Source organism: Nelumbo nucifera, chromosome 7, assembly GCF_055504915.1.
Source record: "Nelumbo nucifera cultivar China Antique chromosome 7, China Antique-T2T, whole genome shotgun sequence".
Lineage (NCBI taxonomy): Eukaryota > Viridiplantae > Streptophyta > Magnoliopsida > Proteales > Nelumbonaceae > Nelumbo > Nelumbo nucifera.
The window spans coordinates 48,756,021-48,779,216 of NC_142655.1; the positions used below are offsets into that span (position 1 = coordinate 48,756,021).

Sequence of the window (23,196 nt, forward strand, 5' to 3'; positions counted from 1 at the left end):
GAACTGTTTGACTCGGAAACAGGTACTATTCTGTTCCCATTTACCCTATGAACTGTTATTTGAAGAAAAATGTTGAACTAGTCAGCGAATTGCTGACCCAGACAGTTGAACTGTCAAACTGTTCAACCCGGGTAACGATTACGGGCCGACTTTAATATAATTTAAAATAAATACAGAAAATGACACTTATGTCCTAAACTAAATTGTCTATATAGAAATAAGGTTTTTTGGTATTCGTTTTTTTCTTTCTTGACTCTTGAGTGGCTGCAAGAGGCCTGCTTCTGTAACTCTTCTATGCAACACCTACATCCAGTTTTCAAGGTTCCAAGGTGAGGCTAGGCGACAGGGGGGCACTAGTTGCCTAGGCGATGGATTTTTTTTAAGTAAAACCATATATCCTAGGGTAGTTACCTTGGTTCCATAACCATCTTTTCCTTAATAGCTATCCATAATTTTCATAAGAGAAGTATAAATTTCATGTTTAAGTCTAGAAAATCAACATTTTATGAGAAGAAAAAGAACAAAGGAAAGAAAATAAAAAATATAGGGGCTGAACCCCTACTTTTGTTATAGGAAAAGAAGAAAGAAAAGGTGGAAGAAGATGTGGAAGAAGAAAATGTGTTGATTAGACAAAATTTTAAGTTCTTCCCTTGCTTATTGGTTCAGGTTTTGAAATCTTTGAGGGTTCAATCAAGGACCAAAATTTTGATATGATACACCCCGTATTGGGTGTATTGTATTGTATCTTTGGGGTCCCGATACACCTGTTTACAGGTGTTTTCAGGGACCCTTTTTAAAATAATATATATATATATATATATATATATTTAAAAATGAAATTGAAAACCAAAGAAATAAAAAAATAGTGGGAGTATCGTTATAAGTACTGATACACCTCTGCCGATACACAGATACTTTGAACCATGGGTTCAATACAGAAGTTAGCAATGTTTGTGTTGGTTAAACCCTAACAAATAAGAAAATAATAAAAAGAAATTAGTATATAAACACAAAATGAATATTCTAGTTTAATAATGTCTATTTTATAATTATAATGTCAAAAAATTAAAAATATTAAAAGTATTTTATAACACAGTGCAGAAAACTGCTTGGTGACTGGGTGAGGCGACCCTCCAAGGGCGCCATGTCGCCTAGGCGTCACCTTGACAACTATGGCTACATCCCCAACTCTAGAAGTGACCTACGGGCTACATCCGTTTGTCAGTCGCCTACATCTGCAACCCTGCAACTTAGAGGTCGAGACAGCCTGACGGAGTGACGGGAATAGAGATTCTTACCTTATGCTATGGCAACAATCTCTTTGGCTTCAGTGACCAAAAAATAGCCGCTATTGGCGACTAACAACATGCAAATGCAAATTTGCAACTCTACATGTCTTCTTCTTGGAGAACAACCAGCAAGAAAAGATGGGGATGGAATGGAAGCCCCCAGCTCCAAACAAATTAAAGCTGAATTTTGATGGGAGTTCCATAGGAAACCTGGGATTGGCAGGCATGGGCGGTGTGTTCAGAGACTCAGCAAACAAAGTGTTGGCAATGCATTCAAGGCCTATAGGGGTTGGCGACTCAATAAAGGCTGAGCTACTAGCACTTCTTCAGGGGTTAAAACTACACAAACAAGCAGATTTTAAAAACTCTGAGGTTGAAGGGTACTCAAATCTGGTGATCTCTTGGTCTAACGCCACGGGTAATGTTCCTTGGATTTATAGACATTCCCTGCGAGAGATTGAAAGCTTAGCAAGGGAACCAAATGCTTCTTTCACATGGATCAGAAGGGGACTGCAAATGGGATGGCTGACTTGCTAGATAAACAAGGGCAGGAAGCAACTTTTCTGGGCATTATTGTAACACATTCTGCAATATTGATTGTGTTTTTCTGTTTTTTGTGTTCTGTATCCATTTCTATCTTTAATTAATAAAATTAATCTTTCCTTGCTGATCAGAAAAAAAAATAACCAGCAAGAACTGAAGGTTGACCACCAGGAATGATGTTCAAAAACAACTGCAAACGATCTTCAAACTTTTCAAACCTTGATTTACTTTCATTGTCTTTGAGAAATGTTTGAAACCTCAGTGTCTTTAATAATCAAAAAGAAATAAGGAATCATACCTTCTGTCAGTTCAGCTACTTTATCTTTTTAAATATATATTTTTATCACCTTATTTAAGATGCAATGGGTTGAACTGTCTGACCCAAACAATTGAACTGATGACCCAGAAACTAGAGGCCAAAGAGATTCTGTTCCATGTCGATTTTTAAAACATTTCCCACAAGAATCCATGTAGTTTCAGAATCTGACACATGTTTGATGTGGACATATTCATTTAGAAGAGTCCATGTAACACTACAAAATCATTAATATTGGTGAATAGCCCCTAAGTCGACACTTGGATAAGGTGAACTGAAATGAAAAATAGCTATTAAAATAACTTTGATCACATATTCTATGCATGTTTCTTACTTCGTGTACACTATTATATGTTTAAAGCTATTTGTAAGTTGTAAAGCATCTTCTTCAGCAAAGATTTTTTTGTTATTTCTTGTATGAGCTTTGTTGAAATAATTTAGTTGTTGGTGTTAGGGTCTTTTTGGCTAGTTAAAGTGTTTTTTATTTCTATTTTTTTCGCTTCTGTTATGTCTGTTATTGTGCTCACTTATAGCAGGGGCACAAGGGTCTTTTCCCTTCTTATTTCTGCCGCCCTATATATATTATAATAAAATCTGGCGCCGCCAGCACTGTTACATTGCAAATCCCTTCTCTTCTCTTCTCCCTTCTCTCTTCTTCTTCTCTTCTCTTCTCTTCCTCTTATTTCTGGCCGGCCATACTGTCAAGATGGTATCAGAGCAGGAATACTGACTGAGAGAGCAGATCGAACAGACTTGCTGAATCTGGGCGGAACAGAGATCTGAGTCTGGACTGAGGAAAACAACTCTACAACTGGTACAGTTCTTCCGTTTTCTCTTCTTTACCCTCCTTGGTCGTGTACCAAGTAAAAACCCAAATGAACCTGGGCTGCTGAATGCTGTCGGATCTTTATACCTCTGTTATCTTTGGATCGTGTGATCCTGTTCATGTGTTAAGACGACTGTAGGTCAAGGATGACCTGTCATCTCAATAGTTTGACTTGATTATAAGTGATAAGGATCTCTCTTGCTGATTAATGGTTTTAGACATTCTGGAAGGCTGGTAGGTTGGGACTGTTAAAACCGTAAAGGTCTGAAATCTGCCGAATATTGCCTCTATTTTGTCCTGAAATTGGTACTGTTTGTGCTCAGCCTGTTTTCAAAACCAAGTGTGTGGGTGTGGACTGAGTGGAGCATTTTTTTTGTGGAGTAAGGAGGGGTCCTAAGTCTGGTGTTTGGGATTGATTATCTGTTTTGACCATGTCGTCTGAGAATTCTGCTATTTCAGAGATTTTAGGGAGCCACAATGGAGTGAGTGGGGAATGGATATGAGTTTTCCCATGGTTGTTATTCCCTTTGATGGTCTGAACTACATTGAGTGGTCTAGGGGAATAAAACTCTACATCACTGCTAGGGGGAAAATAGGATACATCAATGGGAGAGTGAAGGAACCAAAGTACGGAAGTGCTGAATATGATAGGTGGAACCAAGAGAATAGTATGATGATGTCTTGGCTCTTGGTTTCCATGCTACCACAAGTAAGAAAGACTTTTATGTGGGCTGAAACTGCTTGTGAGATATGGGAACAAGCGAAGTCCACCTATTCAGAGCAGAGACACTATGCCAAGATATATCAACTGCAAGCTGAATCCTCTACTTGCAAGCAGGGGGAGAGGAGTCTCTTGATGTACTATTCTGATTTGACATCGATATGGAAAGAGCTTGATCACTATCAGAATGTGAACTGGAAGTGTGATGAAGATGCAAAGGTATATAAGTCACTTGTATCTCAGCAACGAGTCTTTGCCTTCCTCCTAGGGCTGAATCCTTCGTATGAGTCCATCAGGGTGCAAATCTTGGGTAGTAAAGACTTGTCGTCAGTTCAGGAGGTGTATGCCTTGGTGCAGTCAGAAGAGAGTAGAAGTGTGATGAATGGTGTAGAAGGGGAGTTGGTTGCCCTAGCTATCCGGGGAAATTCAGATACAAATGTCGGAGGTGGTTTTAAAAAGGGCGACTCTCAGAAAAAAAACAGATGATAAGACCAAACTTTGGTGCACTCACTGCTAGAAGATACGACACACGAGAGATACATGTTGAGATCTCCATGGAAAACCTAAGTGGGCACAGGATTTGGGTAAGAAGTCAACACCTGATCAGGACAAGAAACCAGGCCAGCAGAATCAGAAAAAGTATAACTCAGCTAATATGGCGTCGACAGAGACTAGTCCTTTGGTAACTCAGGAGAGGCATCCCAGTTCTGACCCTAAGGAAGATATTATCAACTCCTTTCGTGAACATTTGGAATTGTATGGTAGGACTCTCCGCCAGATGGATTCTGGTCCTACTCCCTCTACCTCGTTTGCGTCTACATCAGGTAATGCTGCCACTGCCTTCCATCTGTCATCTCATACCACTGATTCTCCTTGGATTATTGATTCCGGAGCCTCAAACCACATGACCGGTAAGTCAAATTTGTTTCAAACATATAATCTTCTCTCTGGGAGAGATAAGGTAAGACTAGCTAATGGTTCTTTTTCTACCATAGTTGGCCGAGGTACCATACCTCTCCCACTTGGCCTTACCCTTCCTAATGTACTACATGTTCCGGAATTACCTATTAATTTGCTGTCCATTAGTAGTCTAACTCACTCCTTGAACTGCTCGGTCACTTTTTTTCCGTCTTCATGTGTGTTTCAGGATTTGGCCTCAGGGAAAACGATTGGTAAAGGAAGCATGGTGGATGGTCTCTACGTGTTGGAGAATAAAGCTGGTCTTGTGGCTATAGAGTCCATGACTCTGTCAAGTGAGAGTCAAGCCTATTTATGGCATAGTCGTCTAGGTCATCTGTCTTTTGAGTCATTAAAAGTTATGTTTCCAAAGTTGTTTGAGTCCTTGTCAGTGAGTCAGTTATAGTGTCAGACATGTCAATTGAGTAAGCATTGTAGAAGTTCTTTACCTTTGCGAAATAAAAGATCTGAATTTCCATTTCATATTGTTTATTCTGATGTTTGGGGCCCTGTTACTCTACCTACTGAGGTTGGCTATAAGTACTTCATTACCTTGATTGATGATTATTCTAGATACACCTGGGTTTACCCTATGCGATCTCGAGATGAAGTGCCAAAAATTGTGAAAGATTTTCAACGCATGGTGTTCACTCAGTTCCAAACAAAAATCCATATCTTCCAGTCAGATAATGCGAAGGAATACTTCCATAGTGATCTTACGGAGTTTTTTGCTTTGAGTGGGTCACTTCAGCGAAGCTCTTGTGCCAAGACACCCCAACAAAATGGTGTGGCTGAACGGAAGAACCGCCACCTTCTCGAAGTAGCTCTCGGCTTATTAATTCATATGAATGTACCAAAACGTTTTTGGATGAATGCAGTCTTGTGTGCTACATATATCATCAATCGCATGCCCTCTCGGCTACTAGAGTATAAGGCCCTACATCAGCTTTTGTTTCCTACAGCTCTGTTGTCCACCATTCCGATGCGTGTTTTTGGGTGTCGTTGTTTTGTCCATAACCTGTCCCCTACTCGAGGTAAGCTCGATCCTCGGGCTATTCCTTGTGTTTTTCTTGGTTACCCTTTATCTCAAAAGGGGTATCGTTGCTATGATCCTACCTCTCGCAAGTACTATGTCTCCATTGATGTCTCATTCTTTGAGAATCAACCTTTTTTCTCGGTTTCTCCTTAGGGGGAGAGTAGGGTTGAGGAGAAACAGGTGACTCAAACTCAACTACCTCCTTTACCCAATCCTCCTCCATTCCGGGTTTTTCATCATCGCCATAAAAGCCAGCAAAGTTCAAGAGCCGTGGAACCTAACACTATGCAACCAACATCATTGGATTCACCTGAGGCAGATCCGTCTCATCAGCTAGGTACACTTGCTCCTATTGATGTGTCTGTTCCTCTAAATGTTGATTCACCTGTCATCAATGATCTTAATATTCCTATTGCTAAGAGAAAGGGTGTTAGGTCTTGTACCACTAATCATCCTATCTTTAATTTTGTGTCCTATGATCATGTTTCACCTTCATACCGTGCATTCCTCTCTTCTGTGGACAGTGTCCCCGTCCCTAAGAATGTAGCAGAAGCTTTGTCTAAACCTGAATGGACAAATGCAATGCAGGAAGAAATTGATGCTTTACACAAAAATGGCACTTGGGAGTTGGTGGATCTTCTTGAAGGGAAGGAACCAGTGGGTTGCAAGTGGGTGTTCACAGTGAAGCACAAGGCTGATGGAACCGTTGAAAGATACAAGGCTAGACTGGTAGCAAGAGGTTTTACATAGGTATATGGAGTGGACTATGCAGAGATTTTTGCTCCAGTAGCCAAGATGAACTTTATCAGGATTCTTCTTTCATTGGTAGCAAATCTTGACTGGGAACTTCACCAATTGGACATAAAAAATGCTTTCTTGAATGTGACTTGGAAGAGGAAGTGTACATGACCCAACCTCCAGGGTTCTGTGCCAAAGGCAGTGAACAAAAGGTGTGCAGGTTAAAAGAATCTTTATATGGGTTGAAACAATCACCTCGGGCTTGGTTTAGTAAGTTCCATTTAGCAGTTCAACAGATGGGGTTCAAACAATGCCAGTCAGATCACACTCTATTTGTGAAAAGAGGTGAAGGGAGAATTGCAGCTCTTATTGTGTATGTGGATGACATAGTGATCACAGGAGATTGGGAGGCTGAAATACGGAGACTAAAAAAATTCTTAGCCACTCAATTTGAGGTGAAAGATCTAGGCCCCTTACGTTATTTCCTTGGAATTGAAGTTGCCCGCTTTCACAAGGGCATCTTTATTTCCCAAACAGAAATATGTACTAGATCTACTAGAAGATATAGGCAAGTTGGGGGTAAAACCAATTGATTCACCAATTGAATCTAATCATCATCTGGGAGACAGTCAGGGAGAGTTTTTGAAAGATGTGAAGAAGTTCCAGAGACTCGTGGGGAGACTTTTGTATTTGTCTATGACCAGGCCTGATATTGCCTATGCAATGGGTGTCCTTAGTCAATTCATGCACAACCCTAGGACAACTCACTTTGAAGCTGCAGAGATGATCTTGAGATACCTCAAGAAGTTTCCCGGAGCTGGTTTGTTGTTCTAGAAACATGGTCACTTAAAGGTGGAAGTATATACTGATGCAGATTGGGCAGGAGCAGCCAATGACCGAAAGTCTACCAGTGGGTATTGTGCCTTTGTAGGAGGAAACCTGGTCACATGGAGAAGTAAAAAACAAAGTGTGGTGGCTAAATCTAGTGTTGAAGCAGAGTATAGAGCGATGGCTCATGGGGTTGCTGAAATCATGTGGATAAGAAATCTGTTAGGTGAACTGGGTTTTGTAGTGAGCAATCCTATGTCACTCTACTGTGACAATAAAGCTGCCATCAATATTGCTGCTAATCCAGTCCTGCATGATAGGACGAAACACATTGAAGTGGATAAGCATTTTATTAGAGAGAAACTTGAAATTGGAGAAGTGTGTACTCCATATGTCAGCTCAGAAGAACAACTTGCAGATATCTTCACCAAAGGTCTTCATCATGTGCGGCACAAAGATTTGTGTGACAAGTTGGGCATGATTGACATCTATGCTCCAACTTGAGGGGGAGTGTTGAAATAATTTAGTTGTTGGTGTTAGGGTCTGTTTGGCTAGTTAAAGTGTTTTTTATTTCTATTTTTTCACTTCTGTTATGTCTGTTATTGTACTCACTTATAGTAGGGGCACAAGGGTCTTTTCCCTTCTTATTTCTGCCGCCCTATATATATTATAATAAAAGCTGGCGCTGCCAGCACTGTTACATTGCAAATCCCTTCTCTTCTCTTCTCCCTTCTCTCTTCTTCTTCTCTTCTCTTCTCTTCCTCTTATTTCTGGCCGGCCATACTGTCAAGAAGCTTGTTCACATTATCTACCATATATTGGAATGTCCTATCTTTGTTGTTTCCATGCAATCTTTTCCCATCTTTATTGTGAAATTGGATCTGGTTGCTGTCATAACTGCACGTGCAAATGGTGATGATAGTGATATGCAATGGGAATATTGTTGAACTGAATGTGAAATCTGCTTGACTTGGGTCCATGTGAATTACTTCGAAGATAATGAAGAAAAATTATAATTTCTTTGAAGATCTAGATGAATATTAACAAAGATGAAGAACTTGCTCTCATCATTTGCTAGGCATCATGATGAGCCTAGTTTTTGGAAGGAGACTTTGATAATGCAATTACTTGGGATTCCTGTGGAAAGGACCTTGGAGATATCAGTGCCACATTGCTTGCTAGATTTCATGAGCTTAAAAGTTGAGCACAGTGGAAGGGCTCAGCCCATGTATTTTGATCATGCCCACAGATTTTTTGAGCCTTCCAAATTGAGCCTGACAACATTTTCTCCTTCCTCTGTCTTCTCTCTTTTGTGACCAATTGGATCTTTTTTTTTTTTGTCATTAAGCAATTCTTTTCCCACACAACTAACATCTTCATATGATACCCAGATACCTATACAGGGATGCTTTATCATGTTGAATGCTTCAATTTTTTCAGTAATATATCCAGCTGTGTTCTTTCTGTATCCGGCTAACATAGTCTCGCACTATGTGTTTCTTGGTCATACTTGCAAGAGTAACTTTACCTTATTTTTTATGTTCTGATGCTTGTTCATTAAATGTAGAATGCTTTCAGGTACTATTCAAAATTTTCACATCCTATAGTGATATAAGATTTATTCTTCTTTGATGTTCGTTAAATGTAGAATGCTGAGCCATGAAGTGCCTTGTGAAGTTTTACATTTTTATATATATGCTTTCAGGTACTATTTGAGATTTATGGATCCAAAGAATTCTGACGCATTGGTTGATAAGACAAAAGAAAAGTAAGACTAACTATTACTCACACATTCCATTATTGTATTATTTTCCTTGAATGGTCAACATGGTGTTCTGTTTGTCAAATATTTGAAGTAGAAGCACATCCTATTATATTGATGTGTAAACCATTTCATTATTATTTTCATATGCAGGTATTGGAGCCCAGTTGATGTTTATGTTGGCGGTGCTGAACACTCTGTCCTTCACTTACTTTATGCGAGGTTCTGGCACAAGGTTTGTTTTATAAATCCATCTTGGCTTATGTTCAGGGGCTAGGACATAGTATTTATCTTGATTACTTATGTCTTTTGTGATTTTGCCACTGAGATCATTAGCGTATAGGTAGGCACTACAAGTGTGTAATATTAGTGTCCAGATTTCAATACCATACTTGCATACACTAGAAAAAATAGAGAATGGAACTTTTCCCCTCATAGTCTCTGCAGGATTAGAATTTTGAGAAGAAGATATAAAATTCATTTACATTCATGCCACTCCTCAAGCTCATTCCTAATAATTATCCTCTGGTCCTTTCACTTACTAGATATAAGGCAATATGATAAATTGTTGAGTCATGCCTTGAATTCTTGTTGCAGCCTGCTCCATGGCCCAACCTGCATTTGTGGGGAAAAACCCTGAGGCAAAATTTCATAGTGGTCTGTGGTGGAAGTGGAGACAACTGGCGGTATGGACCCGATCCATTTTCAGTTTATGGGTCCATCCCGAATACGTTATGTTGTTAGGGCTTTCTTTATTATGTAATTTTTGTCTTGCACAAGAAGATAGAGAGCAAGGAGTTAGTTAGGGTGATCCATTGGGTGAAAACTTTGAAAATTTTTTATGGAATTCCAGTGGTTGATTTGAGAAGGAAGTGGAGAGAAGTGGCTGATTCTGAGCCATTTAAGGAGTTAGTTATGCCTACTTGGTCTCCCCCTAGTAATAGATTCATCAAGCTAAATTTTGATGGTAGTAGTGTAGGAAACCCCCGGCCCTCAGGTATTGAGGTGTGTTCAGGGATGAGGATGGCAATATCATGGCTCTTTTCTCTGCGCCCATTGGTGTTGGGGTCTCGTTAAGGGCAGAAATCCTTGCAGTGTTGGAAGGAGCCAAGAGAGCCAAAGAGCTTAACCTTTCTAAGTTACTAATTGAAGGGGATTCTAAGCTGGTTATTGGCTGGCTTCAAAAAGAGGAGGAGAGGGGACGGTGGGGTTACATCAATAAAAAAAGGAAATTTAGACATTTGACACAAGGAATGGATATCAAGCTGAATTGAGTAAAGAGGGATTCCAACTCCATGACTGTTGCTTTAGCTAAACAAGGGGTGGGAAGAAAAACTAATCTCTGGGCTATATTGTAATCCATTTTCTTGCTTCACTCTGGGGGAGTTAAGAGAGTTTATCTCCTCCTTATTTGCATCTTCTTTTTATGATTTATTAATGAATTAATGAATTTCAGTTATTGATCCAAAAAAAAAAAAGAAAAAAGAAGATAGAGAACAACTGAGCAAGTTAGAGAGTGAGAGCATAGGTGTATTGGGGTTTAGGATTTTCTGAGAGAGAAGAAGTTGCTCAACTATTGTATCCTCCATTGTCAGTTTTCTTTAGTTGATTCTGCTCCTCCATCGCCAATGGACATAGGCAATAAGCCGAACCACGTAAATGTGTGTGTGCTCTGTTTTGGTTCTCTTTATCTCTCTTTTACTTCATTTTCTTTGCACTATCCAAATCCGTATTTCTAGGTTTTTACGCAACATAAATCATGGGTGTTTTAGATGCATGCTGAATGTTCTAAGCCTTTCCCCGCTCTTAACATCTTCTTGCTAGAAAATGAACGGATTGGCAAAACTGGATTCATGTAGCCGACCCCATATAGTTGGGATAAGGCATGGATGATGATGATGAGCTTCAGTAGTTATATCAGTTTAAATATTTATACATAATCAAATAAAGCTCAATAGTTTCCCATAAAAAAAAGTAGTCATATGCATTGCCTTTTATGATTCATAAGCAACTTTAAACAATGTTGTGTAATTAATTCTCCAAGAAACAGTTATTTGGTCATGTAGAAGCATGGTACATGGGAATGCACTATTGACAGGAACTCACAATCTCATAGAGAATTATATATTGCTGGTGATTCCTCAACCCAAGCTCAAATTGTTCCATTTTGGTTAGAAATATTCAGAACCTAGCACAATATTATCTTTATAAGAACTATTCCATACTACAACCTAGTGCTTCTTGATAAACTAATTATAATCTGCTTCTCTTTTAATTCTCTTTTCTGTTTGATTCTCTTCTTTTGTCCAATAGTTTATTTTGGTTTCTTTTGAGAAATCAGGATGCTTAATAATTGATCTTGATCCACTATTCTTGTTGTCATACCTAATTAGTCATCTAATCTTTCCTTTTCTAGGATATGACAAAAGCTTTTGTATTAATTAACTGGATATTGAATCTTGATATTTGCTTGTGTAATTCTTTTAAGACTTTATTGGCCTTTTTCGGTTTCAGGTGCTTTATGACATTGGTGTTGTTTCAACGAAAGAACCCTTCCAGTGCCTCATAAATCAGGGGCTAATACTTGGGGAAGTAAGTAGAGTTTCTTTCCCATGTGAAGTGATGTAATCCATAAGATCCATAAGAAAAATTCTGATGATCTAAATTAACAGGTTGAGTACACAGCATACAGAGACCTAGAAGGGAAGCTAATATCTGCAGACTCTACTGATGTTCTAGGTGAGCTTCAGCAAGAAAGAGTTCCAGAAGACAAGGTTTGTTTGCCTACCTGCATAGTATGTCATTTGTTTCTGCAATAGTCCCTTCAACTCTTGAAATAGGATAAATCATACTTTTCTATGACAGTATCATGTTATTTATTTGCTTAAGAGACACCGTTTCCCCTTTTGTAGGTAATGAAGTCTGGTGATTACTTTGTGCTGAAAGATAACCCAAACATTCGTCTGATTGCACGGGCTCACAAAATGAGCAAAAGTAGGGGAAATGTCATCAATCCCGATGATGTTGTTGCTGAATATGGTGCAGATTCTCTTCGCTTATATGAAATGTTTATGGGACCACTAAGGTAGTGAAATTGAGGTTTACATTTCATCATGTACTTATTTCGCTGATCATTTGCACCTTTTAGCTCTTCTCTCTGGAGATTTCAGAGTTAGAGCACAAATTGGATCTGTTTTCTCTTATGGCTCTCTGACACATTCGCTTTTGTAGAGATTCAAAAACATGGAGTACCAGTGGTATTGAAGGTGTCCATCGATTTCTAGGGAGGACTTGGAGGTTAGTTGTTGGTTCACCTTTGCCTGATGGATCATTCCGAGATGGAACGGTGGCAACTGATGATGAACCTACTTTGGAACAGCTTCGCACTCTCAACAAATGCATTGAGAAGGTTACTCTTTTCTGAACTTGATGTAGTTATTGGTGTTAGTTTTCTTTCATTATCTTAATGCCAACTCAATTTTTTTTGTTAGTGATAATATTCGTTCTCAAAGCAGTGCTGCTAGACCTATAGCATCATATACTATGCTCTCCTTCTTTGTGGTGGGCCCTTTGTGGTTAGCATGTTATGATTTCTTCATTTGTTTGGAATAGATTGTTGGAGGAGGAGGTGAATAAGTCTATGGTGAAGGGACCTGGGTTTGGCAGGTAGATAGGATAAAATCACTACTTATCAGGTTTGTTCCTCAGTGTAAAATCAACAAGGACTGTTCTGTGGGGGAAAGGGGAAAGGTGTGGGTTCTAGTGGTAGGATTTTTTTATAGCAGAATAATAAGAAAATTGTTCCATGTTAAATTGTTAATGCTTTTTGGTTGGGGTTCTAGGTCTATTGAAATGTAATTTAGGGGTTTTTACTTGAGAAAGGAACAGGTTGAGATTTCATGGTTGATGGTGGCCATGCTTCTTCTTGATGGTTAGTAGTATCTGTGGTAATGTTGTCAAAATTTTTGTTTTAAGGTCTGTCAGCAAGTAGGGGTATATCTTGGTCCTTTTGTATAGGATGGGCTCTTTTGGGTGGCAGGTTTTGGTCCTTTGGATTCTGTCAGGTCAAAGTCAATGGCTACTATTTACCAGTTACCAGTGGAAAAAAAAAAGAATGAATGAAAAGAAAAGAAAAAAAAGGCTATCCTCATATAATGTGTTTTGTGTATATATGTGTTGCAGTTATTCCTGCGTGTCTTGTTTTTATATTTTCTTAGGAGCATTGTAACTATCTTTCTTAATGACCTAATTTTATTTGCAGGTAACAGATGAAATTGAAGGAATGAGATTCAACACTGGAATTTCTGCAATGATGGAATTCATTAATGCAGCATATAAGGTCTTCCTTCACAACCTTAAGAGCTTGCTACCTGGCTGTACATGTTATGATTTCTAGGGAGCTTCACTTGCTACTCATGTTGGCTCAACTTGTACCAAATAACTGACCCATCCTGACTTCAAGGATGGGTATTGCTCGCTTTTTTTGATACTAGGATCTGCTTGACCAAAGAGATAAACATCTGGCTGAGGAGTTGATGATGCCTGAGTTGAGGAGTTAAGCAACCACCCTAACCCAAGCTCGATAATGTAACAGTCCCATCATACATGCATATACCCATATAAACAGATTAACTGTGTTATTTATCTGTTTAAGGCATCACAGAATCTCATCTCTGATGCCATAGGGATGTAATCTCCTATGATGTTTTGGTTTATCAAGCAATGGTGTTGTGAATACCCATTTGAAGTTTTGGTTTCTACTGGTTGAGGTTTTGGCAGTTGGGATTTTCTCTTATGTTTTCTAATCCTTCCCCCCCCCCCCCCAATAAAAAAAAGCCACCAAGAAAAAGAGCTCCCACTTTTTTGTCTCTTATAAGTTGCCATTAGGTTTTTCTTTTTATTTTTTGCTGTGTTTTTCTTAATGTGATGTTATTTTTGTACATTATTGCATTAGTCTGGCCTAGATGGTATTTTTTTTGTTTACTATTATTTCTGTATCCAACTTGAGTTGTTCTTGGCATATTATCTAACCAAACCTTCTATGTTTAATGTTTCTAGTGGGATAAGCATCCAAAGTCAATAATTGAAGCATTTGTTTTGTTGCTTTCACCTTATGCGCCACACATGGCAGAGGAGCTTTGGTTTCGGCTTGGACACTTGAACTCATTGGTGTATGAAGGTTTTCCTGAGGTATGTGGCATGCATGCTGTTAGAATCAACAGTAGAAGGGTAGTTTGGTCATTTGTCTATTTAATTAAGGATGAGTTGTCTATTTTGTCTGGGTTTAAATTGTGTGTCCCATACTTAATGAGGGGCATATTTGTCTTTTGTAGTCTAATGCAAGGAGTATAAATATAAGGTGGGTCAGTTGAAAGGGATGGACTTTTCCTCTTCTCAGACCGAACCCTTTCTTCTTCTTCTTCTTCTTCTTCTTCTTCTTCTTCTTCTTCTTCTTCTTCTTATCTCAGACCTAGGACTGAACTAGTGTTAATTGAATCTTTCACATGGTATTAGAGCACTAGAAAATCAGTCTAGAACTTAATTTCTTTCCTTCATCCTTGGATCACCATATCAGAACTTCCTGTTGAAATAACTCCCAAACTAATTGGAGGATCAATAAGGGACCAAAAAGGAGTGGTCGCTTTTCCTTCTTGGAGGTAATTATGCCTCCAATTGCTGTGGTGGTGGTTTGCTAGAAACCCTCTAATCGATGACTCGAAGAGGGCTGGTTGTGGACAGGTGTGGACAGAACTCTCTAGTCAACTGATAATGTAGTGTGTTCTCCCTCTTTTGGACTGGATTTCATCCAAGTGGCAGTGCTGATTGATAGGTATGCGTATGGACTGTTTTTCTCTCTTTTTATGTCTGAATATGTGTGGTAACAGTAGGGTTTCTGGTGCTGAACCTATGACAGCAGCAGTGTTGTAACAACAGTGTTTTATTGTGTGGTGTGTGGTCTAGTGCTGAATAGTGAAGGGTGACCTTGTCTCTTGTAGTTGAATCTTCTTTTGGTGTGTGGTGATTTTGTTATATTGGCAACAACTGAAAAGGGTAGTGATAATAAAACCAGTGTTATCATTTCCCCCGATTACCTGAATGTTCAAATGACCTCTATCAAATTAAATGATGAGAACTATGTGCCATGGCCTAAATCAGTGGAAGTGTTCTTGAGAGCTGTTATGCAGGAGAGAAGAATGGAAGAAGAGAGAAAAGAGAGAGAGAGAAGAAGAGAGAAGAGAAAAGAGAGAACTGAGAGAAAAAGATACTGCTGGCGGTGCAACTTTTTTAATACATATCCTAGGGTGACAACAACTAAAATAAAAAGAGTAAAAGTACAATAGTACCCCTGTGGTACTATACATAGGAAAAATAACAGCTGTTAACACTCCCCCTCAAGTTGGGACATAGATGTCAATCATGCCCAACTTGTCACATAAATCATGATGTCGTGAGTGGTGTAGTCATTTTGTAAAGATGTCTGCAAGTTGATCCTCAGAGTTGACATAGGGAGTACACACTTCCCCTGTGATAACCTTCTATCTGATAAAATGTTTGTCGACTTCGATGTGTTTAGTTCTGTCATGTAGCACAGGGTTAGCAACAATGTTTATGGCTGCTTTGTTATCACATAATAGGGTCATAGGTCTGTCCACTGGAAAACCCAACTCACTCAACAGATTCTTTATCCACATATTCAGCTTCAGCACTGGATCTAGCTACCACACTTTGCTTTTTGCTTCTCCAGGTAACTAGATTTCCTCCTATGAAGGTACAGTAGCTACTAGTTGACTTTCTGTAATTTAGGGATCCTGCCCAATCTGCATCAGTATACACTTCAACTTTCAAATGTCCGTGCCTTTGAAACAACAAGCCAGCACCTGGAAACCTTTTAAGGTATCGGAGGATTCTTTCTGCTACTTCAAGATAAGTGGTCATAGGGGCATGCATGAACTAGCTAAGGACACCAACTGCATAAGCAATGTCTGGGCAGGTCATAGAAAGATATAACAATCTCCCTATAAGTCTCTGAAACTGTTTCACATCCTTGATAGGTTCACCTTGGCTGTCACCTAATTTATGGTTAGGATCAATAGGGGAATCAACTGGCTTCACTCCCATTTTTCCTGTATCCTGGAGTAAATCTAGGACATACTTCATTTGGGAAATGAAGATACCTCTTTTTGAGCGGGCAACTTCAATTCCTAGGAAGTATCTTAGAGGACCTAGATCCTTTACTTCAAACTGTGTGGCAAGAAAACTCTTCAACTTTTAGATTTCATCCTTCCAGTCGCCAGTGATAATTATATCATAAACATATACCATCAAAGCAACAATTTTACCTTCTCCTCTTTTCACAAACAATGTGTGATCAGATTGGCATTGCTTGTATCCTTTCTGCTGAACCGCTGCATGGAATCTGTTGAAACAGGCTCTCGATGATTGTTTCAGCCCGTATAAAGACTTCTTCAACCTACACACCTTTTGTTCATTGCCTCGATCCTGAAAACCAGGGGGTTGTATCATGTAAACTTCCTCTTCAAGGTCACCATTTAAGAATGCATTCTTGATATCAAGCTGATGTAGATCCCAGTCAACATTAGCAGCAAGAGAGAATAAAACTCTAGTGGAGTTCATCTTGGCAATGGGTGCAAAAGTCTCTGCATAATCAACTTCGTACACTTGTGTAAACCCCTTTGCCACTAAACGAGCTTTATACCTCCCCACCGTGCCATCAGCCCTATGTTTGACCATGAACACCCATTTACATCCAACTGGATCCTTTCCCTTAGGAAGATCTACAAGTTCCCATGTGCCATTTTTATGAAGGGCATTAATTTCTTCCTTCATAGCATCTGTCCATTCAGGTACTGAAAGAGCTTCTGCCACATTCTTAGGGATAGGGACACTGTCAATGGATGTGAGGAAGGCTCGAAAAGAGGGTGAAATGTTTTCATAGGAAACAAAGTGGGAAATGGGGTGTTTAGTGGTGCACGATCTAACACCTTTCCTGTGAGTAATAGGAAGGTCAAGGTCATTAGCAACAGAGGTATCAATTGCAATGGGGTCAGGGACATCAATGGGAACCAAGATACCTGAGTGAGTATGATCCGCCCTTGAAGTGTTTAATGGCATTAGAGGTACAGCTTCTGGATTCTCCACAGCTCTTGAATTTGGTTGGCCTTTGTGACGACGGAAGAAGACACGAAAAGGAGGATCAGGAAGAGGAGGGAGCTGAACCAGTTTCTCCTCATTCCTACTCTCCCCCTAAGGAGAAACAGGGAAAAAAGGCTCACTCTCAAAGAAAGAGACATCCATGGAAACATAGAATTTCCAAGAAATAGGATACAAACAACCGTATCCCTTCTAAGTAAAGGAGTACCCAAGGAATATGCAAGGAATAGCACGAGGGTCCAATTTTCCTTGAGTGGGTGACAAATTTTGGACAAAGCAACGATAACCAAACACACGAGGAGGAATGGGAAGAAGGGGGGCCTTAGGAAAGTGAAGCTGATGTGGGGTTTTGCACTCTAACCAACGAGAGGGCATACGGTTGATGAGGTAGGTAGCACAAAGGACAACCTCAAGCCAAAAGCGTTTTGGGACATTCATATGGAGTAGTAAACCTCGAGCCACTTCAAGGAGGTGTTGGTTCTTTCTTTCAGCAACACTATTTTGTTGTGGTGTTCGGGTACAAGAGTTACGGTGAAGTGAACCACCTGAAGCAAAAAATTCCGTGAGATCACTATGAAAATACTCTTTGGCATTATCTGACTGAAAAATTTGGATTTCAGTTTGAAATTGGGTGAAGACCATCTGCTGAAAATCTTGGATAATTTTTGGTACTTCATCCCTGGTCTGCATGGGATATACCCATGTATATCTAGAATAATCATCGATAATGGTAATAAAATACTTGTAGCCACTCTTAGATGGTAAAGTAACAGGGCCCCACACATCAGAATGAACAATGTGAAAAGGAAATTCAGATTTATTATTTTTTGAAAGAAAATGAGTTCTACACTGCTTACTCAATTGACAAATTTGATAAGAGAAATCTGAAACGGGCACTGACTTAAACAATTCTGGAAACACCACTTTCAAAGATTCAAAAGATATATGACCATGACGACAATGCCATAAATAAACTTGACTCTTACAGGACTGACTCTTAGACTCTGTGACTTGAAGACCAGCCTTATTCTCTAGCATGTAAAGTCCATCAACCATACATACTCTACCAATCGTCCTCCCCGAGGCCAGATCCTGAATCACACGGTAAGAAGGGAAAAAGGTCACTGAGCAGTTTAAGGAATTAGTAATACTACTAACAGAGAACAAATTAATGGGAAATTTTGGAACATGTAAAACATCAGAGATGGTAAGGTCGAGAGGGAGAGAAATGGTTCCTTGACCAGCTATGGTAGTGTATGATCCTTCAGCTAGTCTCACCTTGTCTCTTCCAGAAAGAAGGTGAAAGGTTTAAAAGTAAGAGGACGTACTAGTCATGTGTTTTGACGCTCCGGAATCAATGATCCAGGGAGTGTCAGGGTTATGAGAAGCAACATGGAAAGTTGTGGCAGAGTTACCTGATGTAGACGCAAATGAAGTTGGGGGAGGAGCATCCATCTGACTAATTGCTCTACCATAGAGCTCTAAATGAACACGGAAGGAATTTATAATATCCTCCCTTGGGTCAGATCCAGATGGATGTGTCTGAGTCACAGTATGAATGGGGGGCTAATTATCCTAAGTAGCCATGTTTGTCATAGTGTGTTTTCTTGTACCTTGTTGTCCTGACTTTTTATTCATATCTGAATCTTGCATCTTATTCAGATTTTGAGCCCATTTCAGCTTCCCATGAAGATCCCAGCATGTGTCTCGGGTGTGTCGGGGTTTTTGGCAATGAGTACATCACAATTTGTCCTTGTCATCCATCTTTTTCTGAAGATCCCCCTTCTTAGAAGTATTTTCCCCACCGGTAGTAACACTCCCTTTTGCTGCCAACACAACTGCATCTCCTCTAGAACTGTTCATCAAATTCCTTCTGCTTTCTTTTGATTGTACAAGAGCATAAACTTCCTGAACTGATGGAAGATCCTTGCTACGTAGGATCTGGACTCTAATAGATTCATATGTAGGGTTCAAACCATGTAAGAAAGCAAACACTCTGTTGGGAGACGAGTTTTTTGTACAGTTTTGCATCTTCATCACACTTCCAATCCACACTCTGATAATGATCTAACTCCTTCCAGACAGAGCTCAAGTCTGAGTAGTACATAGATAGACACCTCTCCCCCTGTTTACAAGTAGACGATTTTGTCTATAGCTGGTAGATTTTTGCATAGTGTTGCAGTTCCGAATATGTTGATTTTGCTTGTTCCCAGATCTCATTTGCCGTTTCAGCCCACATGAAATTCCTTCTTATTTGAGGTTGCATAGAAACTAAACGCCAAGACATGACCATGCTGTTTTCCTGGTTCCATCTGTCATATTCAACACTCCCAAAATGTGGTTCTTTGATTCTCCCATTAATATAACCTATCTTTCCCCTTGCAGTGATGTACAGCTTGATCCCTCTTGACCACTACTCTAAATAATTTAAACCATCAAGAGGAATAACAGCCATGGGAAAGGATAGGTCCACACCCCCACTCATTCCATTCAGCATTGAGGAAACACCGGATGTAGCAGAATCTTCACCACTCATGATTTCAGATTCAAAAACAACTCTTAAATGGGGTACACAGCCTTAAAGAAATTCAACACTAAGGGGGAACGAAAAAAAAAAAAAATCTTTAGAAACACACCTTTTGTAAAAACACAGGTGTTGTTACAGCACTAACAGGTCATCCCTTGACTTACAAGCTCAACACAAGTGTTTCCACAGTACATACATGTCATGTCTTGACCTACGCATCAACAGGACTGCTGTTACAGCAAGTACTGGTCACTTTCTGACCTTCAGTTCACCATAAAAGCTGTTGTTGCGGCACACAAGAGGTATTGGTCACTTTCTGACCCTCAGTTCACCATAAAAGTTGTTGCAACACACAAAAAAGTCCTCACGACCTACAGTTTCATAGGGATCAGTTGACCCCACAAAAAAGGAAAGAAAGAGGTGTTGATCACCTCACATCCAATCGGAAGACCTAGTACAGGTTCTACCTTGGCACACGACCAGAAAAAAAAAATCTGATAGTCCCGCTCTGATACCATGTTATGCAGGAGAGAAGAATGGAAGAAGAGAGAAGAGAGAGAGAGAAGAGAGAACAGAGAACTGAGAGCAAAAGATACTGCTGGCGGCGCAGCTTTTTTAATATATATACTAGGGCGACAACAACTAAAATAAAAGAGTAAAAGTACAATAGTACCCCTGCGGTACTATACATAAGAAATATAACAGCTGTTAACAAGAGCCAAGAAGATGGTGAAATATGTAAGGGAGGAGAAACCCTCTTCTGACTCTCCAGGGTTTAGTGTGTGGGAATAAGAGGATGCACAAATTGCAACATAGTTGTGGAATAGCATGGAGCCTAAAATTAGTGTGAATTTTATGTTCTTAGATACAACTAAGGAGATCTGGGATCATTCTAAGAAACTTTATTTTGCCCAAGATAACACTACAGTGTACCAACTTTATCAGGAGTACTTTAACCTAAAACAGGGAAATCAGAGTTTAGAAGAGTACTATGCAAACATGAGAAATCTCCATAATGAGCTTAATGTATATCACCTTTTGACTCTGGATGTCAAAATTCAGCAGTAACAACGAGAACAACTTGTTGTGACAAGGTTTTTAGTGGGTTTAAAATCTGAATATGAACCTGTTCGAGCACAAATATTAGGCAAATCTACTCTTCCCTCTCTTGACAAGGTGTTTGCCTGTCTTTGAAGGATTTCTATTGAACCTATGGAGCATTCCACTCTCTCGAACAGGTCTAGTTTTGCGGTAGCGAGAGGGGGAGGTCGTGGAAATAGAGGTGGTGGAGGTGGCCTTGGATTTCCAGTGATCCGAGGTGGTCCTATGTTCAATCGTACTGGTGGTCGCAATGGAGATCGTGGTAGAGGATGGAATACTGGTCCTAGGAGGTGAACATATTGTGGATTAGAGGGGCATACTGTTAACTTCTGTTACGACTTACATGGTCCATCCAACACTTGGGCCAATCATGCTATGACTAGTGGTGGTGGTATAGTTAGTGAGAACCAACAGGCTGATCAGACACCCTCCACATCTACAAGTGCTTATGGGAAGGAAATGGTGAGTGTCCCACATGAGGAGTATGAGAAGTTTTTTCAGACATCCTCTCAACATAACACAATTACTCTTGTACATTCAGGTATGGCTTGCTTGGCATCTAAAGCCTCTGATCATTGACTCTAGAGCCTCTGATCATATGATTGGGACTCCATGTGTGTTTTCTTCTCTTTCTCAGTCTTCCACGTCCCAAACAATTACCCTTAGTAATGGTTCTACCTCTCTCATTTGTGGTATTGGTGATGTTGATCTCACCTCTTTATCTTTATCCTCTATCTTATATGTACCCAAATTTCCCTTTAACCTCATGTCTATTAGTAGATTAACCAAGTCATTTAATTGTTCTATAACCTTTTATCCCTCTTCTTCTATGTTTTAGGATCTCAAGATGAGGATGAAGATTGGTGGAGGGCATGAGGTAGGTGGATTGTATTACCTTGATGATGGTGGTCTGAAAGTAGCTCTTTTAGTCATCTCTTACTGCTCTCTAGTGGCACCATAGAGTCCCTTTGGTCATCTGTCGCTCAAGGCCCTGAAGTTACTAATTCCGTCTTTAAGCCATCTTTCATCGTTGGATTGTGAGTCGTGTCAGATTAGGAAACACCATAGAGCCCCTTTTAGTCCTAGAGTTGATAGTCATGTTTTGAGTCATTTTTCATTTGTTCATTCAGGTGTTTCGGGTCCAAATAAAGTAATGTCATACGTAGCCAATTTGGTGTTCACATTAAGATTTATCTTATGAAAGACAGAAGTCAATTGTCCTCTATTTTCCAAAAGTTTTATGCTGAAATTTGTACCCAACTTGGTGTTCATGTTAAGATTTATCTTATGAAAGACAGAAGTCAATTGTTCTCTATTTTCCAAAAGTTTTATGCTGAAATTCATACCCAATTTGTTATTCATGTTAAGATTTTTCACTTGGATAATGCAAAAGAATACACCTCAACACCATTTCAGCAATATTTAGAGCACCTCGGGGTAATTCATTAAACTTCTTGTTTTTATAACTCACAACAAAATGCCATGGATGAACGGAAGAGTGGTCTCAAGGTGTGAGGTTGTAGCTTGAGGCGTAAAAAGGCGCAAGCCTCAAATATGAGTGATTTAATGCAAAAAATATATACATTTTATAATTTAAACATATAGAAAAAACACTTCAATAATTATAGGCCAAATAAAAAAGTAAAAAAAGGAAAAACTAATATGACAAACCAAATTCTATTAGCTTTTTTTAGTGCTTTAAGAGAGTTCAGTGCAAAAAGGACTAATCAAGTTCTTAGTTTCTTTTGGATAAATCGAGGATTTTCTTATTATTCTAAATGTGTTGAGATTGCTTAGATAGGGGTTTTTTGGAACTTTTTCTCTTCCTTGTATTCTTTTTGTATTTGGGCGCCCAAGTAGGGGCTTCCTTGTAATTTACTATTTTCAAAGTATAAAGATTTTTCTCCTCTTGCTTTCTCTCTTCTAAACCCTAGTTTTAACTATTGTCTGTCAACTTGGTATTAGAGCAGGTAAGGGAACTTGGGAGTACCTCTCTTGCTAATCCTCTCTCACGAGATGAACTGCCGACGTTAGATCACCGTCGGATGACGTCAGTAGTCCGTATAGGTGTCGACGGTAGTCAATGAAACTTACATGGTTTCATTCGCCTTGATTTTAGAGGAATTTTGGTATGACTCTTGCCCTCATTCGAAGATTCCATGAGGTAAATTGGGATTCATCACAGGGAAGGAGGTGAGGCCAAATCTTGAAAACCCGAAATTTGCAAAGTGGGAATAGGAATATGGAATCATCTAAGGATGTTCAAATGGTTTCTAGTGTGTCACCGGGAAGTGCAGATATTGCTAGTGGGATGATAACTACAATTAAACTTGATGGAACCAATTTTTTAGAGTGGTCTCAATCTGCTAAACTTACCATT

General features: G+C 39.5%; 1 protein-coding gene across 1 annotated transcript in view; it reads left to right on the forward strand.

Annotated features, from left to right (window-relative positions):
- Positions 1-23,196, forward strand: part of EMB2369 (tRNA synthetase class I (I, L, M and V) family protein) — a 47,732-nt gene that overhangs the window by 14,632 nt on the left and 9,904 nt on the right. The window contains exons 12-19 of the mRNA XM_010273970.3: positions 8,960-9,022; positions 9,170-9,251; positions 11,531-11,608; positions 11,689-11,790; positions 11,929-12,101; positions 12,248-12,425; positions 13,278-13,355; positions 14,075-14,206. Coding sequence (XP_010272272.1) covers positions 8,960-9,022; positions 9,170-9,251; positions 11,531-11,608; positions 11,689-11,790; positions 11,929-12,101; positions 12,248-12,425; positions 13,278-13,355; positions 14,075-14,206 — 886 coding nt within the window. The remainder of the gene's footprint in view (positions 1-8,959; positions 9,023-9,169; positions 9,252-11,530; positions 11,609-11,688; positions 11,791-11,928; positions 12,102-12,247; positions 12,426-13,277; positions 13,356-14,074; positions 14,207-23,196) is intronic.